Source organism: Pelobates fuscus, chromosome 5, assembly GCF_036172605.1.
Source record: "Pelobates fuscus isolate aPelFus1 chromosome 5, aPelFus1.pri, whole genome shotgun sequence".
Lineage (NCBI taxonomy): Eukaryota > Metazoa > Chordata > Amphibia > Anura > Pelobatidae > Pelobates > Pelobates fuscus.
In genome coordinates this window covers 367862592-367882675 of record NC_086321.1, presented here as the reverse complement: position 1 = coordinate 367882675, position 20084 = coordinate 367862592, and the positions used below count along the sequence as shown (strand labels likewise).

At 42.3% G+C, this 20084-nt stretch overlaps 2 protein-coding genes across 3 annotated transcripts in view; one reads left to right on the top strand and one right to left on the bottom strand.

Moving 5' to 3' along the window:
* Positions 1-20084, top strand: part of GNA13 (G protein subunit alpha 13) — a 598177-nt gene that overhangs the window by 525217 nt on the left and 52876 nt on the right. The window lies entirely within an intron of this gene.
* Positions 4554-20084, bottom strand: part of LOC134611849 (ABC-type organic anion transporter ABCA8-like) — a 224764-nt gene continuing 209233 nt past the window's right edge. For both annotated transcript variants that reach the window (XM_063456115.1, XM_063456114.1), the window contains 7 exons: positions 13751-13826; positions 11389-11483; positions 10521-10640; positions 10038-10178; positions 8637-8716; positions 7313-7368; positions 4554-5308 (listed from right to left, as the gene is read on the bottom strand). In XM_063456115.1, coding sequence (XP_063312185.1) covers positions 5216-5308; positions 7313-7368; positions 8637-8716; positions 10038-10178; positions 10521-10640; positions 11389-11483; positions 13751-13826 — 661 coding nt within the window. In that variant the 3' untranslated portion in view covers positions 4554-5215. The remainder of the gene's footprint in view (positions 5309-7312; positions 7369-8636; positions 8717-10037; positions 10179-10520; positions 10641-11388; positions 11484-13750; positions 13827-20084) is intronic.

Here is a 20084-nt window from a genome sequence, read left to right as displayed (position 1 = left end):
TCCTGATTAATAAGCCCCTCGCTACTGTCTTGTGTGCCTGCCAAACCATCTCTGGGGCTACCTCTCCATTGTCGTTCAGGGTAAAGTATGACTGGAGATCGTTGCTGAGTTCCTCTGCATAGTCTTTGTTTAGCAGTAGCGTATCATTAAGCTTCCATGGGCTACGATTTTTAAAATCGTAGATGTTTTTCATGTCAAGGGTAACTGGCGCGTGATCTGACCATGTGATCTGTTTTGTGTCACATTGACTGACTTGGTTTAAGTGTGACCCGGAGATGAGGAAACCATCTATCCTTGAGTATGTGCTGTGGACTGTGGAGAAGTGTGTAAATGTTCTCTCCCCTGGGTGCATAGTTCTCCATGCATCATAAAAGTGGTGCTCATGTAGTAGTTTTTGTATTGCTTTGCATTGCCTTCTCAGCGGCTTTTGTCTACGGCTGTTCTGGGAAAGAGTTGTGTCTAGGGTAGGGTCCCAAATGTGGTTGAAGTCCCCGCACAGGATGGTGATGCCCAACTGTAGTTGGCCTACCTTTCTGAGGATGCCCTCGAGGAAGTTTTTTTGGTTCCTATTTGGTGCATATAGGTTGACTAGTGTGTAGGTCATATTGTTTATGACGCCCTGAAGTATGATGTACCTGCCATTGCTGTCTATCTCTTGGTGTTGCAATTCAAAGTTTAGGTGTCTGCTCAGCAGGATGGAGGTGCCCCTAGATTTATGCGGTGCCGTGGCGTGGTACTGGTACGGGAAGTTGTTCGTTGGTATGTTGGGGTGGTCATTGTGTCGGAAGTGTGTCTCCTGGAGACATACTATGTCAGCCTCAAGGGTTTTTAATTCTCTGTTAAGCATATGCCTTTTTGCGGGGATGTTCAGTCCCCTTACATTATAAGTGCAGATTCTCACGGTGGTTTCCCAAGGTATCTGTATGAGTGTCTTGTTATGTAATCTACCTGCTCGGGGACCAGCACTTCTCCCAGCAGCGTCAAGCCAAGCGCTGGTTCCCTTTTGTTACGAGAGTTTAGAGGGGTGCATGAAAATGACACAGAAATGGCGTCTAGGGGGATCTGTGGAGGCCTGTTTTGCCTGTGTGGTAGAGTTGGCACTAAGGGGTAGCTCCCTATTCTCCTTATAATGCATAGGGAGCGACATACAAAAGCATAATCATTGACCAAAGTATGAAACATAAACTTAAACAAAAACAGAATAACAAAAGTATTTACAAACATTGGAGCTGCCTTACGTGCGGCTTGGCACTGCATGTATGTGCCTTGGGGGTTGAAGCCGAGCTTCACTGCCTGGCATATCTCCGCTCTTACGGCTAGTCTTGGTTACTATATTTGTGTATCGCCTTTTGGTAGGCTACTGATTGTCGGTATTCATTCACCTTTAGTATGTCATGTCGGGGTGTTTTAGGGTGAGGTCTATTGTCACATTACTGGGAGGGTTGGGTAGGTCAACTACACAGTGCTGCTTGTGCTGTAGGCCTGCTCCAGACCTCTTGCTGGTTGTACCTATCTTCTATAGAAGTGTGCATAGTGGCATAGGGTCTAAGTGTTTCATTTTTTTTTTGTCATATATATATTCAGTGCTTTAGTGTTTAGTGCCATCAGATTAAACTAGTGTCGTGCAAAGTGTCTTGTTATCTAGTCAAGCAACACAAAAATAGATGACGTTTACAGTATTATATACATTACCCATCCCCCGTTCAGCCCGGTTTAAGTCTCTGTAATTTAGTACACCCTATCTTTATCTGGGGTGCATCTGACAGTTAATTTTCTCTTGTTCTTCCTCCAGTCCGGAGACAGTCTGTTGTTGTTCTGTTCTTTGGTTGACTGTGCTGGTACATCTATTCCCCACGTCGCAAGGGTCTTCCGTCCGTCTTCTGGTGTCTGTATCACAATGGTTTTCCCCTTTTTGTTCACCAGGAGCTTTGTAGGATATCCCCATCGGTATGGAAGGTGCTGGTCCCTCAGAGTTTGGGTTATTTCTCTAAAATCTCTGCGACGTTTTAGTGTGTAAGCAGAGATGTCTGCGTATATTGCTACGGTCTTGTACTTATCTGGCAGGCTTGTTTTCTTTCTGTTCGCGTCCAGGACCGCTTCTTTAGCGTGGAAGTAGTGCATCCGCAGTAGCACATCTCTCGGTGTGTCTTGGGGTAGAAAACTCGGCTTCGCTGTACGGTGTATTCTATCTATAAGCAGCATATCCTGCGGCCAGTCCGGCAGGAGGTGTGCCATGAGGCCTGTGACATGGGCCTGGAGGTCGAGTGTGCCCACTGTCTCCTCTATACCCCTTAGACGTAGGTTATTTCTGCGGGATCTGTCTTCCATGTCTGCTAGTTTTATGTCCTGCGCGTCCAGTCTGGTTAAGAGGGTGTCTACCTTATCAGCTAAGGCATTGTGTGCCTCTTCATAGTCCACCATCTTGTCTTCGGCCTGCGAGGTCCGGGTCCCCAGCTCATGCAGATCTTGTTTGATGCCTTTCATAGCTGAGTCCAGCTTGAACAGGATTTTTTCAGACATTTCGTCTAGTAGTGTTTTTATCGAGGTGTGTGTCAGCACTGGTTCACATTCCGCCGCCTGGTCCATGCGGTCTGCTGTATCCCCAGCGCCATCTTGGGCCTGCTCCAGCGGTTGCTGGTTTTTCGTGTGCCCGGTTCTGGATGAGAAGAAATTGCTTTTTTCCGTCTTCTCCATGCCCCTCTTTCCTTTAGTGTGCGACATGTCCGTATTTTTTGCCGTTTTTTCGGGCTTAAATGCTCATTTGTTGCCGTTCAGGAGCGGAGCGATTAGTCCATGCGACCTCTCTGGTGCTCAGCCAGGCCACGCCCCCCCATTGTCATTTTTTAATAAAGTTCACTCGACAATGATGAAGTTCATCTGGGGGAATAGGCCTGCTCGAGTAAGGCTCACTTCCTTGCAGCACCACAAATCGAATGGAGGTATCGGTGTTCCCGATTTCCGCAAATATTATTTCGCCACTAACGCTGCAGTGGCTGTGAGCTTTGGTAATCAGGTTGATAAACCCAGATGGATGGAAATAGAAGAATCAAAAATTTTACCGGTTAGATTGTCGGAATTACCCTGGTTAAATCCTAAGAAAAGACCTGGAATTACAAAGTTATTTTTATCTACCAAGACTACACTTAAGGCCTGGGATATTGTTTTTAAAAATGATCATTCTCCCAGCCTATATAGAGCAATGCCTATTGAGTTATTGAAAGATTATATTCCATCCTTAAAAATAGAACTGTTATATATGCTCTAAAACTAATCTTGACAATTTTTTTCACGGCAATGCTATTCTTTCTTTGAAAAAATTTAAACTTAAGTATGGATTAACGAATGTATGTGAGTTGGATTGTAAGGTAATCATTGACAAATTGAAAGAACTATATAAGGTACCTGAAACAGATAAAAACTATAAAACGCTTGAGATGTCTCCATTAGAGAAAGCTTTTTTATGCAGCCCCACTAGTAAAGGCATGATATCCTTATGCTACTCGTTTTATAACGCCAAGCCCCTAGTTAAATTAAAACACATATTGTCATGGGAGACGGAGTTGGGTGCCCAGTACGATCTAGAAGAATGGTTCGTTTTTTTTAAAGCTTTAAAAGGTATTTCGTATTACACCGACCACTTTGAAAATCATTATAAAAGGTTAGATCGTTGGTACCTGGCCCCGTCTAGATTGCACAACATGAACAATATGTATTCTGACCGGTGTTGGAGAGATTGTGGGGGTGTGGGCAATATGGCCCATATTTGGTGGTTCTGTCCTAAATTAACTAAATATTGGAAATTGATTCACGACCTAATTATTAAAGTGGACAGAACCATTAGCATTTTAACCTCGGAACTAGCCTTATTTAACCCCTTAAGGACACATGACATGTGTGACATGTCATGATTCCCTTTTATTCCAGAAGTTTGGTCCTTAAGGGGTTAAAAAACTCCCGGAGTCCATTAATAGAACAGACAAAATAATCATAGGTCACATTTTGATCGCTGCTACATCCTGTTTACCTAGACATTGGAAGTCCCAAGATGTGCCATCTCTCAGGGAAGTTTTTAATTTGATTCTAGAAAACAAGGCACACGAATTATCACATAGAGCTAATATGCGTGGTTTCCCAATATTAAAATACAATTGGGATAAGTGGGAAGAAAAAATCAAAACAGCATATGGTCTTTGACATATTTGTTATTAAAGTGCATTGATGTAAAAACATATTTTTTATTTTATTTTTTTTGCCATATACACTGTTATGCCTATTTTAATACTGGATGGTTATTCTTTTCCATTTCCAAGTTCCCCTTCCCTTCCTACCCCCATTACAATGTTTATATTCTTGTTGTTATACAAATATGTAAAACTTTAATACAAATTATTTGAAAAAAAATAAAATAATAAAATTACAAAAAAAATTACAAAAAAATTAAAATAAATTCCATCAATGTTGTCATTAACCTTACTGTGTTTTCCACAAATCAGTGGAAATCAAAATATATTAAGAAGGCATAGTAAATGGAAACAGTTATATGGAGCACAGAGTGGAACAACGTTACAGTTTAATGCAATAGTTTAAAATCTGCCACTCTCTGATTCATGATAAACCAGAACATGATTCTTCACTGCTTTAAGGCTGGAAGCTTGAGAGATATAGAAGAATGGGCTGCAAGAGGACCGGAAGCGTTAAGTTCATCATAAAATGGGGTTTCACCTTGCTGGCACTTAGTATATAGATATATGCATAGATAATGTAAACACAATTTTTTGTTAACATGCCCAATTCTCAATCAATCACAAACTGGAGATATAGATGTAAAAATAACATAGCTGCACCTCTGGTGAGGAGTAAGGTTGATTGATTTGCACCATAAATTCATCACACATGGCTACTTCGTATAAATATCTAAACCATGCGCCTATAAAAAATGCAGCTGTAAACCTTTATACAGAAGATATATTTTATATATTTATATCTTAGTTATCAAAAATATATCTGGCATTTAGATAGTGTTATTCCTTATACAGAAAGAGGAATGTTAATTTTTTCCATGTATTTTTGGTCCCTTTTGATCAAGATTAGGATTAATATTTGTATGTTCCAGGAAGATGATGCAGATCATCATTGTCTGTCTCCTGGTCTGGCCATAGCTCGACCAGCTCATTGTCCATCTAACCAACCATGGATCACGTGGCTAGTCAGAACATCAGATGCTCTCTGTCCGAAGATGCTTCCATTGGAAACTGCTGTCCACATCAAAGTCCTCCTTCTCCTGCTCCTTGGCTAGCTCAAGAAATACCTAGCATACAGAGAAAGAACACACAGATTTGTGGATCTTTGTGAAATGGGTGTAAGAGTGCCTATCAGGATTTGGGAAAACTTATTACAGCAACAATTAGAAAAAAACACTTATCAAACAACCACAGTCCCAAAATAACCATGTGTTGATGGCTTGGATCTTGTTCTTGCTTTGAACTTGGACTTCAAGATCCTTGCTGACTCTCAGGTACTAGAATGTTGCTATCCTCCTTGCCTCTTACTCATGGTTGCCATGTGTTTGTGGTACCCTAGGTACTTGTAGATGTTCTGTACATCATCTATTTGACCTTCTGGTACCTGAACTCCTTCTGTCCTGATCACTATATGTACAATATATCATATTACATTCTTATTCCTCATGCACTGATCAGCCACATAATTAAAACCAACTGCCTAATATTGTGTTTGCCCCCCCAATGCTGCCAAAACAGCTGTGATGCGTCAAGGCATGACTCAACAAGACCTCTGAACGTGTCCTGCGGTATCTGGCATCAAGACATTAGCAGAAGATCCTTTAAGTCCTGCAAGTTGTGAGGTGGGGCCCCTAGTATGTGTTGTTCAAGCACATCCCACAGATGCTCAATGGGATTGTGATCTGGGGAATATGGAGGACAAGACAACAACTTGAATTCTTGTCAAGTTCCTGAAACGTTTCCTAAGCAATTTTTGCAGGATGCATTATCTTGCTGAGAGAGGCCATTGCCCTCAACCCCCTCTGTTCCTGTGCGTCCATTTGTCTGGTTACAATTACGTGTCTGTTAGTCCACCCATTGTACAGCGCTACGGAATTTGCTGGCGCTATATGAATAATAAAATAATAATAATAATCAAGGGATGTACGAGGTGTGTAACAAAAACTCTAGGTAGGAAGTACATAACAAAATAACATGCACATGGATCCCAGGACCCAAGGATTCCCAGCAGAACATGGCCCAGAGCTTAAAACTTCCTTTGCTGGCCTGCCTTCTTCCCATAGTGTATTTTGCTGCTGAAGGCGTTATCATTGGTGGATATGGGTCATCATGATCACTCTGACAGGTCTGCGGCTACGCAGAACCATAAGCAGCAAACTGCAATGCACTGTGAGTTCTGAAACTTTTTTTTATCATGGCCAGCTTTAGTTTTCCAGCTATTTGAGCTACTGTAGTTTTTCTGTGTGATTGGACCAGACTGGATAGCTTTCTCTTCTCATGTCAATCAAAAAGCCTTTGGGCACTTATGTCCTTGGTGCTGGTTCACCAGTTGTCCTTCCTTCCACCACTTTTGGTACGTACTAAGCACTGCATACTGGGAACACCTCACAAGACATGCCATTTTGGAGTAGCCCTGACCCAGTCATCTAGCCATCACTATTTGGCCAAAATCACTCAGTTTTGCTTGTCATTTTTCTTGCTACCAACACATAAAATTCAATAAGTCACTGGTCACTCGCTGCCTAACATTTTCCTCCCCTTGACAGGTGCCGTTGCAACAATACAATCAACCTAATGCCCTTCACCTGTCAGTGGATTTAAAGTTGTGGCTGATCAGGGTATATTCTTATTGCACAAAAAAATTAAAACTTATATTACATATCTGCTCATTTTTTCACTTGTATTGTTTGGAAAGTTTGTAATATATTTTGTATTTTTGTAATGCAATTTGTTTTACTGAGATTAGTTTTCATTGTGTCTAATTAAGAGACCATGTTCCTGTAATATGGTTACGATGTAGTTGTTTCTCAAAATAAAATTTAATATTGGAATTTAATAAAATATAAGGATATAAGGTTTTCTAGTTATAAATATATAAACCCCATTTTCATTACATGGAATATATTTTTTATCATGTTTTATAAAACTAATTTATGAAACAGACTCAAAATGTCTGTTAGCTTTCTTAATCCCTGTGTTCTATTGACCACAGAGTCATCTGTACCAAATCATGCTCCGAATGTCTAGTTCGTGTTATCTAGGCTCTGTACGCAGTAGTATAGATGTGTTACCTGTTCCAAGGTGGATTGCGAGAAGCTGTACTCCTCAATGCTATAGGTTCGTTTTGCTGTGGGAAGAGGAAAGGACACAGGTATCAGGTCATGCCCTGCCAAGTACCAAGTACAGAATTATATGTTTAATATCTCTGCCATCTTAAGTTGCTGTACACAGCTATCTAGTTGATGTGGTACTACAAACCCTAAAGCACAGTGGTAATTCTGTATATTTGTATTCATATAAAAACTGGAATGTTTTAAGAGCAAATTGAGTCTGCCATCTCAAAATGGTTTGTCACAGCAATCTGAGTCAGTTTTATTTGAAGGGTTCTTCTCCAACTGTATCTGATTTAATAACAAACCTGGAAATATCTGGGAAAAGAGAAATCCCTGTGCAAGTTTCTTTTTTACAGTAGATAAGGCTATCTCCCCCAAATTGTATGTATACTCCTTGTATGGTACATAAGGGAGGGGGGCATGGGGGAATGACGACGACAATGTTACACCTTCGTAAGTGCTCAATCTTTGCTTAGTTTATCCCCTCTCTGTTTCCATCAAACAAGTATTTGACTCAAACACAATCCATTCCTCAAGCCCCTGTTATACTGAAACATTTTAATATCCTCTGCACCTGCACAGGTTCCCTGGAAATACAGCTCTTGGCACCACGGCCCATGCCTGGTGGAAATCTCCATTGTCTGCTTTTTGAGCAAAAATTCATCTCATCTGCCTCTCGCTATAAATAAAGTCCCTCACTGACCTTTCAAAAGCCTCATCCCTGTATTTTAGAGGCAGCTATCAACCCCCCCCCCCCCACCCCCCCCTGCAATGCTGGATTAGGGGAAATGGACGAACTCTGCACTATAGAACAGTTCATCTTCAGTACCGTAAGTATTGACTGTGCATAACATTTATATCACATCACATTTTTCATTTAGGTCTTATTTCATTACTTTTATCATTACTGTATCAGTCTTCTTACTTTTGTAAAGTTAATAAAACCCTACTTTACCACATCTTGCTGGTGGTGATACCTCCTATTATTTGGATATCCTAGTTTCTTAGCCCCTAATATATATTGGATATTAGAAAATGTTGTGGAGCTAAGCTCCACTACCAAAACAGGAGGAAAACTACTTACTGCATACACCCGATCTAGGTCAAAGTGTCTGTTTGCACCAGAAAATACTCCAAAATTTTGCAATTAACTCATTTTGTTTTGACTATGATAAATTGGTCATCTAATCATTCTGACCTCCTGGATTGAACAGTCTTCAAGCAATAAAAACAGAAAGGAGCACATACTGACATAAACTTACACATACTGACATAAACTTACCTTCCTCTAGAAGTAAGAAGGCCTGAGATAAAGACTGAACGTTTTCCATAGGAACTTTGTAGACCAACAAGGAAGAGAATCTGTGGATAATACACAGTCAGCACTTTACAGTTCTGCTAAGCAAGAGCTGACTGACATGTCACTGTTTCATGTTATTTTATCTCACAGGATCTGGTAGATATCCCATATTACATGTATCCAGAGTGAGCACAGAGTATAGGACCCATTCTTAAGTTCTACCTGTCTGTAACTGGTTGGAGCACCATTCAGAGCCATCCTAGGGTTGCAGACGCCTGGGTGCAAAATTGTTTTGGGGCGCTTCAGGTGGGCATGGTCATCTTACCAACTTCTCCCCATTGCAAATGTCCAGTATAGACATGTATGTTTCTATGGCAAAGACTGCACCTCTCCATCTATAACCACCCCTTTTTTGTAATAAGACACATTCTCACTGACAGACACACACATTCACTGATTGACACACACACTCTCACTGATTTGAAACAAACTCACTGACAGAAACACTCGCTGACAGTCACACACACTCACTGACAGACTTGACACACACTGACAGACACAATCTCACTGATTTGAAACACTCAGTAACAGACATACTCTTTGACAGACACACTCTTAATGACAGAACATACTCTCACTGATTTGAAACATTCACTGACAGACACACTTTTAATAACAGACACACAATCTCACTATTTTGAAATAGACTCACTTCAGTGACAGACACACACAAACACTGGCAGACACACTCACACATATACACATTATTGCATACACACTCACAAACTAATCGTATTCCGTGTGGTTTTATTATGGTTTTTATTTTGTAGGCCGATTTAGCCTCCCTACCTTTGGGAGAGCTGTTGTGCGTCCTTTTCTAAGGTCCAGTGGCTCCTGCAATTTTCTAATTCCTCACTTAGGACTATCCAGCCCCCCTACCTTTGGAAAAGCTGGTGTGGATCCTTTTGCTGGGGTCCAGTGGCTCCTGCAATCTTCCCCACTGCTCCCTTGCATGCTGTTTCATGATGCTGAGGCCGGAGTAACGTAATTTTTATGCTCCTGGCATCACAGCAGGGCAGGCGAGGGAGCAATGAGGAACTGGAAGAACATCAGCACTCCCTCACTGCCACCTGTCTCCTCTCTCCTCGGCAGAGTAGGCACCTTCCATTCAGGTAAGCAGATGCCTACTCTGCCTTAGTGAATAAGCACCAGCTTTGGGGGTGCCCTAGGTGGCAAGTAGACCACCTCCTGGGTCTCCTATGACAGACCATTGGCCCACTCCTCTTGGCGCCCCCCCTCCCCCACCTTCTGAGATATAGGTGCGGTGCAATATTGACTCCATTTAAGAAGTTTGGCTTGCTGTGTGATGTCTAATGTTGTTACCTGTCCTGCCTCGAAGCTTGTGGGAACAGTCGAATAATCTCATTGTGAATCACGTCCACAGGCTGGGAGTCCTTCACTTTTATCTCCAGGAGATAGCCTTTACCAAACTTACTTTTGAGTTGCTGGATTGAACCAATGCATCTGCAAAGGAAACCAATAGTCAGGAGGAGTTACAGAGGAAATATATTCTGAGATCGAGCACATTATCTGCTACTTTTCATTCAGGCACCTCTTTGGTAGTTGATGAACACAATGGAAAGGGACAAAATTACAGTTTTTGTGATTTAGCTCTCTATCTCAGGTTAGTATATATTAGGATAGAAGGAGAGGACAAACCATTGTAAGAGTCACTGGGAAATAGCTGGCAACTGTAATGATTTTTCTTTGGATCAAATATAATAGTTCCAAACCAGATCTCTTTAATTCTGAGATAGGTAATCAGAGAATATATGATTTTCAATTTGATGGTTAAGGTCTCCTCACCGTAGCTTCCCAGACACCATGATGGCCACGCGGTCACATACTGTTTCTGCTTCCTCCATATAATGAGTGGTCAGTATTGCTCCCCTCTCTTTGTTTTTGAAAGCTGCTCGTATTGCTCTCCTGTAATAAGAACCCAGGCTATTAATATCTGATGTGGACAAGCTCTTTCTGTTGATTGTTTTCACTAACCCAAGGCTAGCCAAGTGATTGCATTTTGGATGTTCTGCAAGCTAATTTCCATTGGTAACAAAGCGTCATGGAACCTGCAGAAACCAATAAACTTAACAATACAAATCTGCTACTAATATCCTGAAAATGCAGAAAACATCAGAATGTGTCTGTTGTATGATATCAGGTGCATTTTTTCTAATACAAAGATGACATATCAAACTCTGCACTTTGGGACAGTTAGTCTCTATGGTCTTCTCTGTTTCTGTGCAGGGAATGAAGCCGGGAAGACCATAGAGACTAACTGTTGTTTCTCAAACGATATCTGACCCAAGGCGCATGTATATGGCTGAAGGATACTGTCACATACTTATGTTAACGATAAGTTTTTGAATTTTATTTTATTTATTTTTCATATACTTCATTTAAAACATCCATTTCCTTTCAAAACTTGATGAAAAATATTATTATATTGAAACAAGTTTTAAAGTAACACTTGTCTTTGAACACCAATTACTAGATTAGCAAATACGAACACTACGTACGTCCAATCATCTATTTCTGCACTATTCATAAATATCATAAGATGCTTGATAAATATACAGTTGCTCTAACATGTATATGAAATATACGAGTGGATAATATATGAATAATTATATAATCTCCTTAAGTCAGACTTCTAGAGGCCATCGCTACGTACCAAAGTCGCTGCTGACCTTTGGGGTCTAAACCTGTGGATGGTTCATCGAGAAGAACGATGGTTGGATTTCCCAGCATGCTGATTGCAAAACATACCTACAAAAGCAGAGAACAAAAAAACAATATATAGAAATGTATTGACATGTGACTGACACAGTTGCTTAACACTACTTTGTTAATAAACTGATCCACATATTGAAGAGTCTTAGGATAGAGGTGGCTCCTCAAGTTACAAATTATTTACAGTTTACCGTGATCTAACCATTACAACGCATTATGATGTGCCCCTCAGTGATTACTCTAACCATGCATACAGTGTGTAACAGAAAATCTTGATACATATAACTGCACTGGGGCCCTGCCTAAGTCACAGGAATAAAAATGTAAATTATCTATACAATTAAGTTTATACTTAGTATCAACAGCAAATGCAATATATACATACAATACACACAGGCTGCAGTGAGGGGTGCAGTGTGTGTGTGTGTAGGGGTGCTGGGTGTATAAGGGGTGCTCTGAGTGTGTGTGAGGGGTGCTGTGTGTGTTTGTAAGGGGTGCTGTGTGTGAGGGTTGCAGTGTGTGTTTATTGGGAATGCAGTGTGTAAAGGGTGCATAGTGTTTGTTTGAGGGGTGCTGCGTGTGTGTGAGGAGAGCTGTGTGTAAAGGGTGCTGTGTTTGTGAGGGGTGCTGTGTGTATTTGAGGGGTGTGGGTGTATGCGAGAGGTGCAGAGTGTGTGGGCTGCAGAGTGTGTGTGTGAGGGGTGCAGAGTGTGTATATAATGGGTGCAGAGTGTGTGTGTGAGGGGTGCAAAATGTGAGTGTGTGTGATTGGTGCATAGGGATAAGAGAGCATATGTATATTTATTATTTTTAAAAAATAATAATAATTATAGCTTTATGTGTCTCCCCTACCCCCTTCTTCTCTTTAGTCAGGGAGGGGGGCACTGCCAGACCTGGTGGTCTGCTGGTGAGAGGTGCTCTTAAGCCTGCAGTCTATACTGCGAGGGTTGTGTTTTGGAGCATTTCCACGGCAATGCTCCGTTCAGGTCCCTTCTGTAGTACCCTCACCGATTACTGTAACCATGCATACAGTGTGTGACAGGAAGTACCCTCCCCGATTACTGTAACCATGCATACAGTGTGTGACAGGAAGTACCCTCACCGATTACTGTAACCATGCATAGAGTGTGTGACAGGAAGTACCCTTCCCGATTACTGTAACCATGCATACAGTGTGTGACAGGAAGTACCCTCCCTGATTACTGTAACCATGCATACAGTGTGTGACAGGAAGTACCATCCCTGATTACTGTAACCATGCATACAGTGTGTGACAGGAAGTGCCCTCCCTGATTACTGTAACCGTGCATACAGTGTGTGACAGGAAGTGCCCTCCCTGATTACTGTAACCATGCATACAGTGTGTGACAGGAAGTGCCCTCCCTGATTACTGTAACCGTGCATACAGTGTGTGACAGGAAGTACCCTCCCTGATTACTGTAACCATGCATATAGTGTGTGACAGGAAGTACCATCCCTGATTACTGTAACCATGCATACAGCGTGTGACAGGAAGTACCCTCCCTGATTACTGTAACCATGCATACAGTGTGTGACAGGAAGTGCCCTCCCTGATTACTGTAACCATGCATACAGCGTGTGACAGGAAGTGCCCTCCCTGATTACTGTAATCATGCATACAGTGTGTGACAGGAAGTGCCCTCCCTGATTACTGTAACCATGCATACAGTGTGTGACAGGAAGTACCCTCCCCGATTACTGTAACCATGCATACAGTGTGTGACAGGAAGTGCCCTCCCTGATTACTGTAACCATGCATACAGTGTGTGACAGGAAGTGCCCTCCCTGATTACTGTAATCATGCATACAGTGTGTGACAGGAAGTGCCCTCCCTGATTACTGTAACCATGCATACAGTGTGTGACAGGAAGTACCCTCCCCGATTACTGTAACCATGCATACAGTGTGTGACAGGAAGTGCCCTCCCTGATTACTGTAACCATGCATACAGTGTGTGACAGGAAGTGCCCTCCCTGATTACTGTAACCATGCGTACAGTGTGTGACAGGAAGTACCCTCCATGATTTCACTAACCAAGGATACAATGTATAACAAAGTCTTTCATGGAGACTCCAGCAGTAAGTGTCTATCCCAGACATAACTAACCAGAGATAAACAATAAAAAAGAAATTTCCCCATTGCAGTTCCTCTCACTATATAAACAGTGTATAATAGGAAATGCCCTTCCCCACTCCTTTAACCAAGCATACAGTGTTAGACTAGTAAGTTCTCCCCCTAAGTTCCTCTAACGAGAGATATAATGTATAACATGAAGTGACCACCTTTCTGGAGACTCCAGCTGACAGCTTCCTAGCTGTTTTTTCTAGATGTTCTTTTAGCGCCAAAGCTTCACCCACACTAGAACACAAAAACAGAAACAAAACAACAAGTCATTGCTAAAGACCATTTAGAGATGTATCCACAGACGTATTTTGACAAGTCTTATATAAGGGGAATCACAATTTTTACACACTAGAGTTGGTGATTAAAGCCATCTGTGGTGTACCAAAGGAAGCGTACGACCTAAGTTGAAGTTTAAAGTGTGATGGAATGATGAGATGTTTGAAACATGTCTAAACTGCCATAAACACACCCAATATTTAATCCTGTTAGGGCTGAACCTGAAGGTGTTAGATCTGAGCTGGTGTTCTATACTTACAGCCAGTAGGTGGCAGTTTAGAGCAAGATTATTGGATTCTGTACAGAGAATCCTTAAATGGACAATTTAAGCGAAGCAGAATAGAATAGTTTTTGGTGCAGAGACTGCCACGTTCGTCGACCAACGGTCCTCTGAGAGTGGCTTAGAACTCCAGTAATGTTCTAGTCATGCTGCTGGAATTCTCAGTTCTAGTCTGGCTCAGATCAGTTTTGTCTAAGTTATAGATGTTGGTGGTGCATGCGCACATAGGGCTGGGTTGTCTCTCCTCCACCGAAAGAGCTAAGCCACAGACCACGCAACAGCATAAAGTGATACTGCTCTGGGGGATAAACTACTTACACCATAAACGACTACTGACTAGGAGTTTATAGGATTAAAATAGATCCCAACAGCCCAGAATGAGAGGATCGTGATTGGAGCATCCTTTCCAGGTGGTGGAGGTTCTGCTTGTAATTGTTGGCATGTTCACTAAACCGCGTATCTAAGTGAGTATTTTTATTTTATTAAATTTATTAAAAAAAAAATTTCAGCAGAGACATTCAGTACATACACCACACAGACCTTTCAAGTCTTTAATGCTCACTGTTTACCCCAAAGAAGGTTTTAATGCCCGGAACATGTAACATTCAAGTCTAGAGCAGATTGTTTATTTTTAATGCTCATTGAACAATTTATATGAGCAGTTGTTATGAGCATATGCAAATATTACAAGTTTTTAGAATGAAAAGTTGTATTTCTAAACTTTTTTATTTTTTTTAATTCTTTATTTTTTTATGTGCATGGTATAACAGTAGGCTTGCTCAGCCACAACAGCAGTCGCAAACAGAGTGATAGATACATTAAGCGTGACATGGCATATGAATAGACAACACAATTTTTGTTTATGACGATAATAGGGAGAGACAGTTGGGAGAGACAAAATGTATTATACGGTTCTAGCTTTTCCCACTGTCTATATTGGTAATGTAGGTTAAGGTTCAACAGTTATAGTACAAGTTAGGTAAATTATAAGTTTAACGTTTATATATGAACAGGCTTAAGAAGTTCAATGCTTATGGTGCGTGCTAGGCGTAGTAAAAATATGAATCTTAGATATGTATAGGCTAAGACATATTACATTGCAGGCAGTTTCATTTCTAAACAATACAGTGTCATAGCATGTTGGGTTTGCCCATTTTAACCTAGAAAGAAGTGTTTATTCAGGATGTGGACATAGCGTGTTAATTAACAGGCTTAATCAATTACCCCATTGCTATCTGAGGCTTAACCGTGTACAATTAGTGTATAGTAACCGCAGGTTTTCTATTTAAGGGTGAAGAGGGTGAGACAGGTATGTGGCTCTCGAAAATATAAGCTTAGTGACTTGTTGTTTGCTGTCTGCTAGCTACAGCCTCGTCTTCAGTAGAAGCTGTAACGGATCACCTGGCACCCTGACTGGGTACCTCCGTTGAAGGATGCTCCTAGCGCTTCCTGAGGACTCCAAGCACTCCAGCAGACACCACAACCATCGAACCGGAGAAGCATAAAAATGCTGTCAAGCATGTGAATGATGTTAACAGCTGAACAGGAAAAGCATACAATCAGCTTACACTCCTGGCAATCAGCATACCATCCAATTCCCCCAATAACGAGACGACACTTCGTTTTGAGGGTCAAGCAGAACTGACTGTACTGGCACATACAGCCTCTTTTATTCACAATCCACAAAACATAGTACTGCCCACAGGGTTTTGCAGAACAACCAATAAACACATTACAACACATACAATGAGAGTACATCAACCAATCAGACACAATGGGACAACAGAAACACACCCAGCATATTCCTCCCCTCTGCTTAGGAGATAATTGAGTCAATTACTGTATCTACTCAATTATCTCCAAGCTGAAAAGTTACACTTTTAAACATTTTTATAACTTTGTGAGTTTACATCGTACATACAAAAACTTATATTATTTTAACCAGTATAACTTGGGGACAAACATATCCAAAATTCACTTGAATAGGTTCAGGGATTTAACAGTTAGGTCGAAGTCCTTTGTTATCACTTGCAAGCATGGCTTTTCCTGCCCAAACCAGTTCCCACTGGTCTGGCAGTGTCCCTGGGACAACACCCTGGTGGAGAACAATGGATCCAGGGGAGATGAAGAGAAAGTGTCCAAAAAGTTTCAGTATGTCCATACACTGTTTTTAAAAGGCCAGCACAGTACAATAAAAGTCCATTCACTGTGCTTAAAGGGCCAGTAGCCGCACAATAAAATACAATATGCCCAAATACTGTATTTAAAGGGCCAAATCTCCCAGGGGCCATAGTCAGCAGGCAGGAGGCGGGCAAACAGGCTTCTCTAATGCCCAGTGGCGAGGTTGGTTTCGCCACAGAAGCAAACTGACAAACTTAGCTGATGGGTGGTGCGCTTTCTGGTCGCTTTAGCGAAGTGCAGCTCTTCGTGCCATGTAGGGCGTTAAATTAAGAGTGTTTTATGTAAAGGTGTCAGTACTCTCACCAGTCGGATCTTCTCCGTCACTGTGTCGTCTGTAGTCATTTAGTCGTTCGGTATACCTGGGGGCTATTTACTGCAACGGGCAAGGTAGTGACCCCAGAATCGTGGCAAAAGATGGAGCTTATGATATTCCGTTTCAGGAATTGTCGTGTCAGTTCTACGCGTCTGAGCCTATCTAGGCAGTAGCGGTCAGTGAAGGGGGAATCGCGTGCATGGGGTTACACAGGAGCTTGCTGTGCCACTCCATCATTAATTAGTAATAGTCTGTCAGGTAGCGTGAGGCAGTATTATGGTAGGCCTCTTTATGTTTTGGTGGGCTACAATTCTCTCACACTCCCAGACTCAACTGTAAAGGAGGCGGCGTAGGCATCCTTCTCTCCCCTCAATGTACCTTTCAACCAATCATAACTCCCCCTGCCCTATCCCTTTCTTCTTTTGAAGTTCACACTCTCCGCCTATTTAAACCCACTCCTTTAAGAATTGCTATCTACCGCCCCCCGGTTATCCTAGACTATTCATTGAGCACTTTTCTTCCTGGCTTCCCCACTTCCTCTCATCTAGCACTCCTTCCCTTATACTTGGGGATTTCAATATTCCAATCAATAACCCTAATTGCACTGATGCCTCTCGTCTGCTCTCTGTAACCTCCTCCTTTGGCCTCATGCAATGGTCCAATTTAGCAAACCATACAGCAGGAAACACTCTTGATCTTGCCTTCACCAACTTCTGTACTGCCTCTAATCTCTCCAATATTACTTTTCCTCTATCTGACCACCATCTGCTGACTTTTGGCATTGGCATACTCAAGACCCAATTGACACCACCATCTGAACATCACTCTCACAGAAACCTCCAATGTCTTGACCTAGAGCATTTCTCCACTAATCTCCAAACTCTCCTTTTACCTATCTCAAACCTCACCTGTCCTAGTTCTGCAACCTCCTTCTACAATTCCACCCTCTCCTCTCAACTATACATCATGGCACCTTGTACATTTAAACACCGCAGGCCCCCCCAACAACAACCCTGGCACACCAAGCTCACTCGATACCTCCAAATATGTTCCAGAACTGCTGAACGCTGTTGGAGAAAGTCTCACTGTGCATCTGACTTTCTCCACTATAAATTTATGCTGAGCTCATCCAGCTTGGCTCTTTCCTCTGCAAAAGTCAATTACTTCAATATCCTCATAACCACACTCTCCCGCAAACCCAAACGACTATTTAACTCTCTTCTTCGCCCTGCTGTACCTCCTCCACCTACTAACTTGACTGCCTCAGACTTTGCAACTCACTGCACTGACAAGATCTCTACAATCAGAGAAGAGATCTCTCATCTTTCTCCTCCCCCTTGCAATACTTCCCCTAACTTCACTCCCTCTGCTGTTCTATGTTCATTCGCACCCGCTACATTGGAAGAGGTTTCTGCTCTGCTCCAGTCTTCCCGCCCCACCACCTGCTCCCTAGATCCAATTCCCTCGCATCTCATCCGTCTTCTTCTCTTTCTCCACCTCTCACTAAAATTCTCCATCTCTCTCTCCTCTGGTATATTTCCATTGCCCTTCAAACATGCAACTGTAACCCCAATTCTAAAGAAGCCCAATCTTGACCCTAACTCCCCATCCAACTATCGTCCTATCTCGCTACTGCCTTTTGCATCCAAGATCCTTGAAAGAATTGTGCATGCGAGATTGACAGACTTCCTCGAGTCAACCTCTCTGCTAGACCCGCTTCAGTCTGGTTTCCGCGCTAAGCACTCTGTGGAAACGGCACTGACCAAAGTATCCAATGATCTACTCACTGCAAAATCTCGTGGTAACTACTCTATCCTAATTCTCCTTGACCTGTCTGCGGCTTTTGACACTGTTGATCATCAACAGCTTCTTCTCATCCTCAGCAATGTCGGTCTACAAGATATTGCTCTCTCCTGGTGCTCCTCCTACCTCTCCCAGCGCTCTTTCAGTGTTTCTTTCTCTGGCTCTGCTTCTTCTCCCCAACTCCTCTCTGTTGGTGTCCCTCAAGGTTCAGTCCTTGGTCCCCTACTGTTCTCCATCTATACTGCCTCCCTTGGTAAACTCATTAGCTCCTTTGGCTTCCAATATCATTTCTATGTAGATGACACGCAAATCTACCTGTCCTCTCCTGATCTCTCCCCATCCCTCTTGACTAGTGTCTCTGACTGCCTCTCTGCTGTTTCTAACTGGATGGCTGCCCACTTCCTTAAACTAAACTTGACCAAAACTGAAATTCTGGTATTTTCTCCCTCAAGTGTTGTTACTCCTGTGTCTGTCTCCCTCCAAGTCAATGGTGCTACCATCAGCTCCACCACGCAGGCTCGCTGCCTAGGTGTTCTCTTTGACTCCGACCTCTCCTTCAAGCCTCATGTTCACTCCATCGCCAAATCCTGTCATTTCCATCTCAAAAACATTGCGCGCATCCGCCCCTACTTAACACCAGAAGCGACTAAGGTGTTGGTCCATTCCACTGTCCTTTCTCGCCTTGACTACTGTAATCCGCTTCTCAGTGGTCTTACGTGCTCCCAACTTGCGCTGTTACAGTCCATAATGAATGCGGCGGCGAGGCTCATCTTCCTGTCCGCCCGCACCTCCCATGCCTCACCCTTCTGTCAGTCCCTACATTGGCTTCCTATAAAATATAGAGCTCAATTTAAAATTCTGGTTCTTGCTTTCAAATCTCTACATAATGCTGCTCCTACCTATCTATCCTCCCTTATACACAAGTATGTCCCGTCTAGGCCCTTACGATCTGCTGAAGACTTACGTCTATCTTCTGTCCGTACTCCCACCTCTGATGCTCGCCTTCAAGACTTCTAGAAGGCTGCACCGTTCCTGTGGAACTCGCTTCCCTCCTCCGTTAGATGCTCACCCAGTCTCCACTCCTTCAAAAAATCGTTAAAAACCCACTTCTTCATAAAAGCGTATCAATTAAACTCTTAATAGCTCCCAACTGATTCCTCTTCTGCAACTGTCACTAGTCTAATACTATCCTTACCTTTTGTGTCATTTTACCCCACTCCCTCTAGCATGTAAGCTCATTGAGCAGGGCCCTCAACCCCTCTGTTCCTGTGTGTCCAACTTATCTGGTTACAACTACATGTCTGTTCGTCCAACCATTGTAAAGCGTTGCGGAATTTGACGGCGCTCTATAAATAATATAATAATAATAATAATAATAATAATAGGCAGAAAGACTTCTCGGTGTCATATTCGAGGGATAACAGATGAAACAATGAGACTTATCCAGCTGCACTAGAGCCCTAGTGATGGTTGGGGATGGGGCAACCGGGTGCCTAAGTACATTAGAAGTGTGTTGGTCTGTTAATTAATTGAAGGTTTCATGTCTGCGAGCATCACTGGGTTAAATCTAGTTATGGGAGCATGGTTAGGCAAGAGGACCAATAACTGTAACAATAACATAAAACAAACTTTAGATACC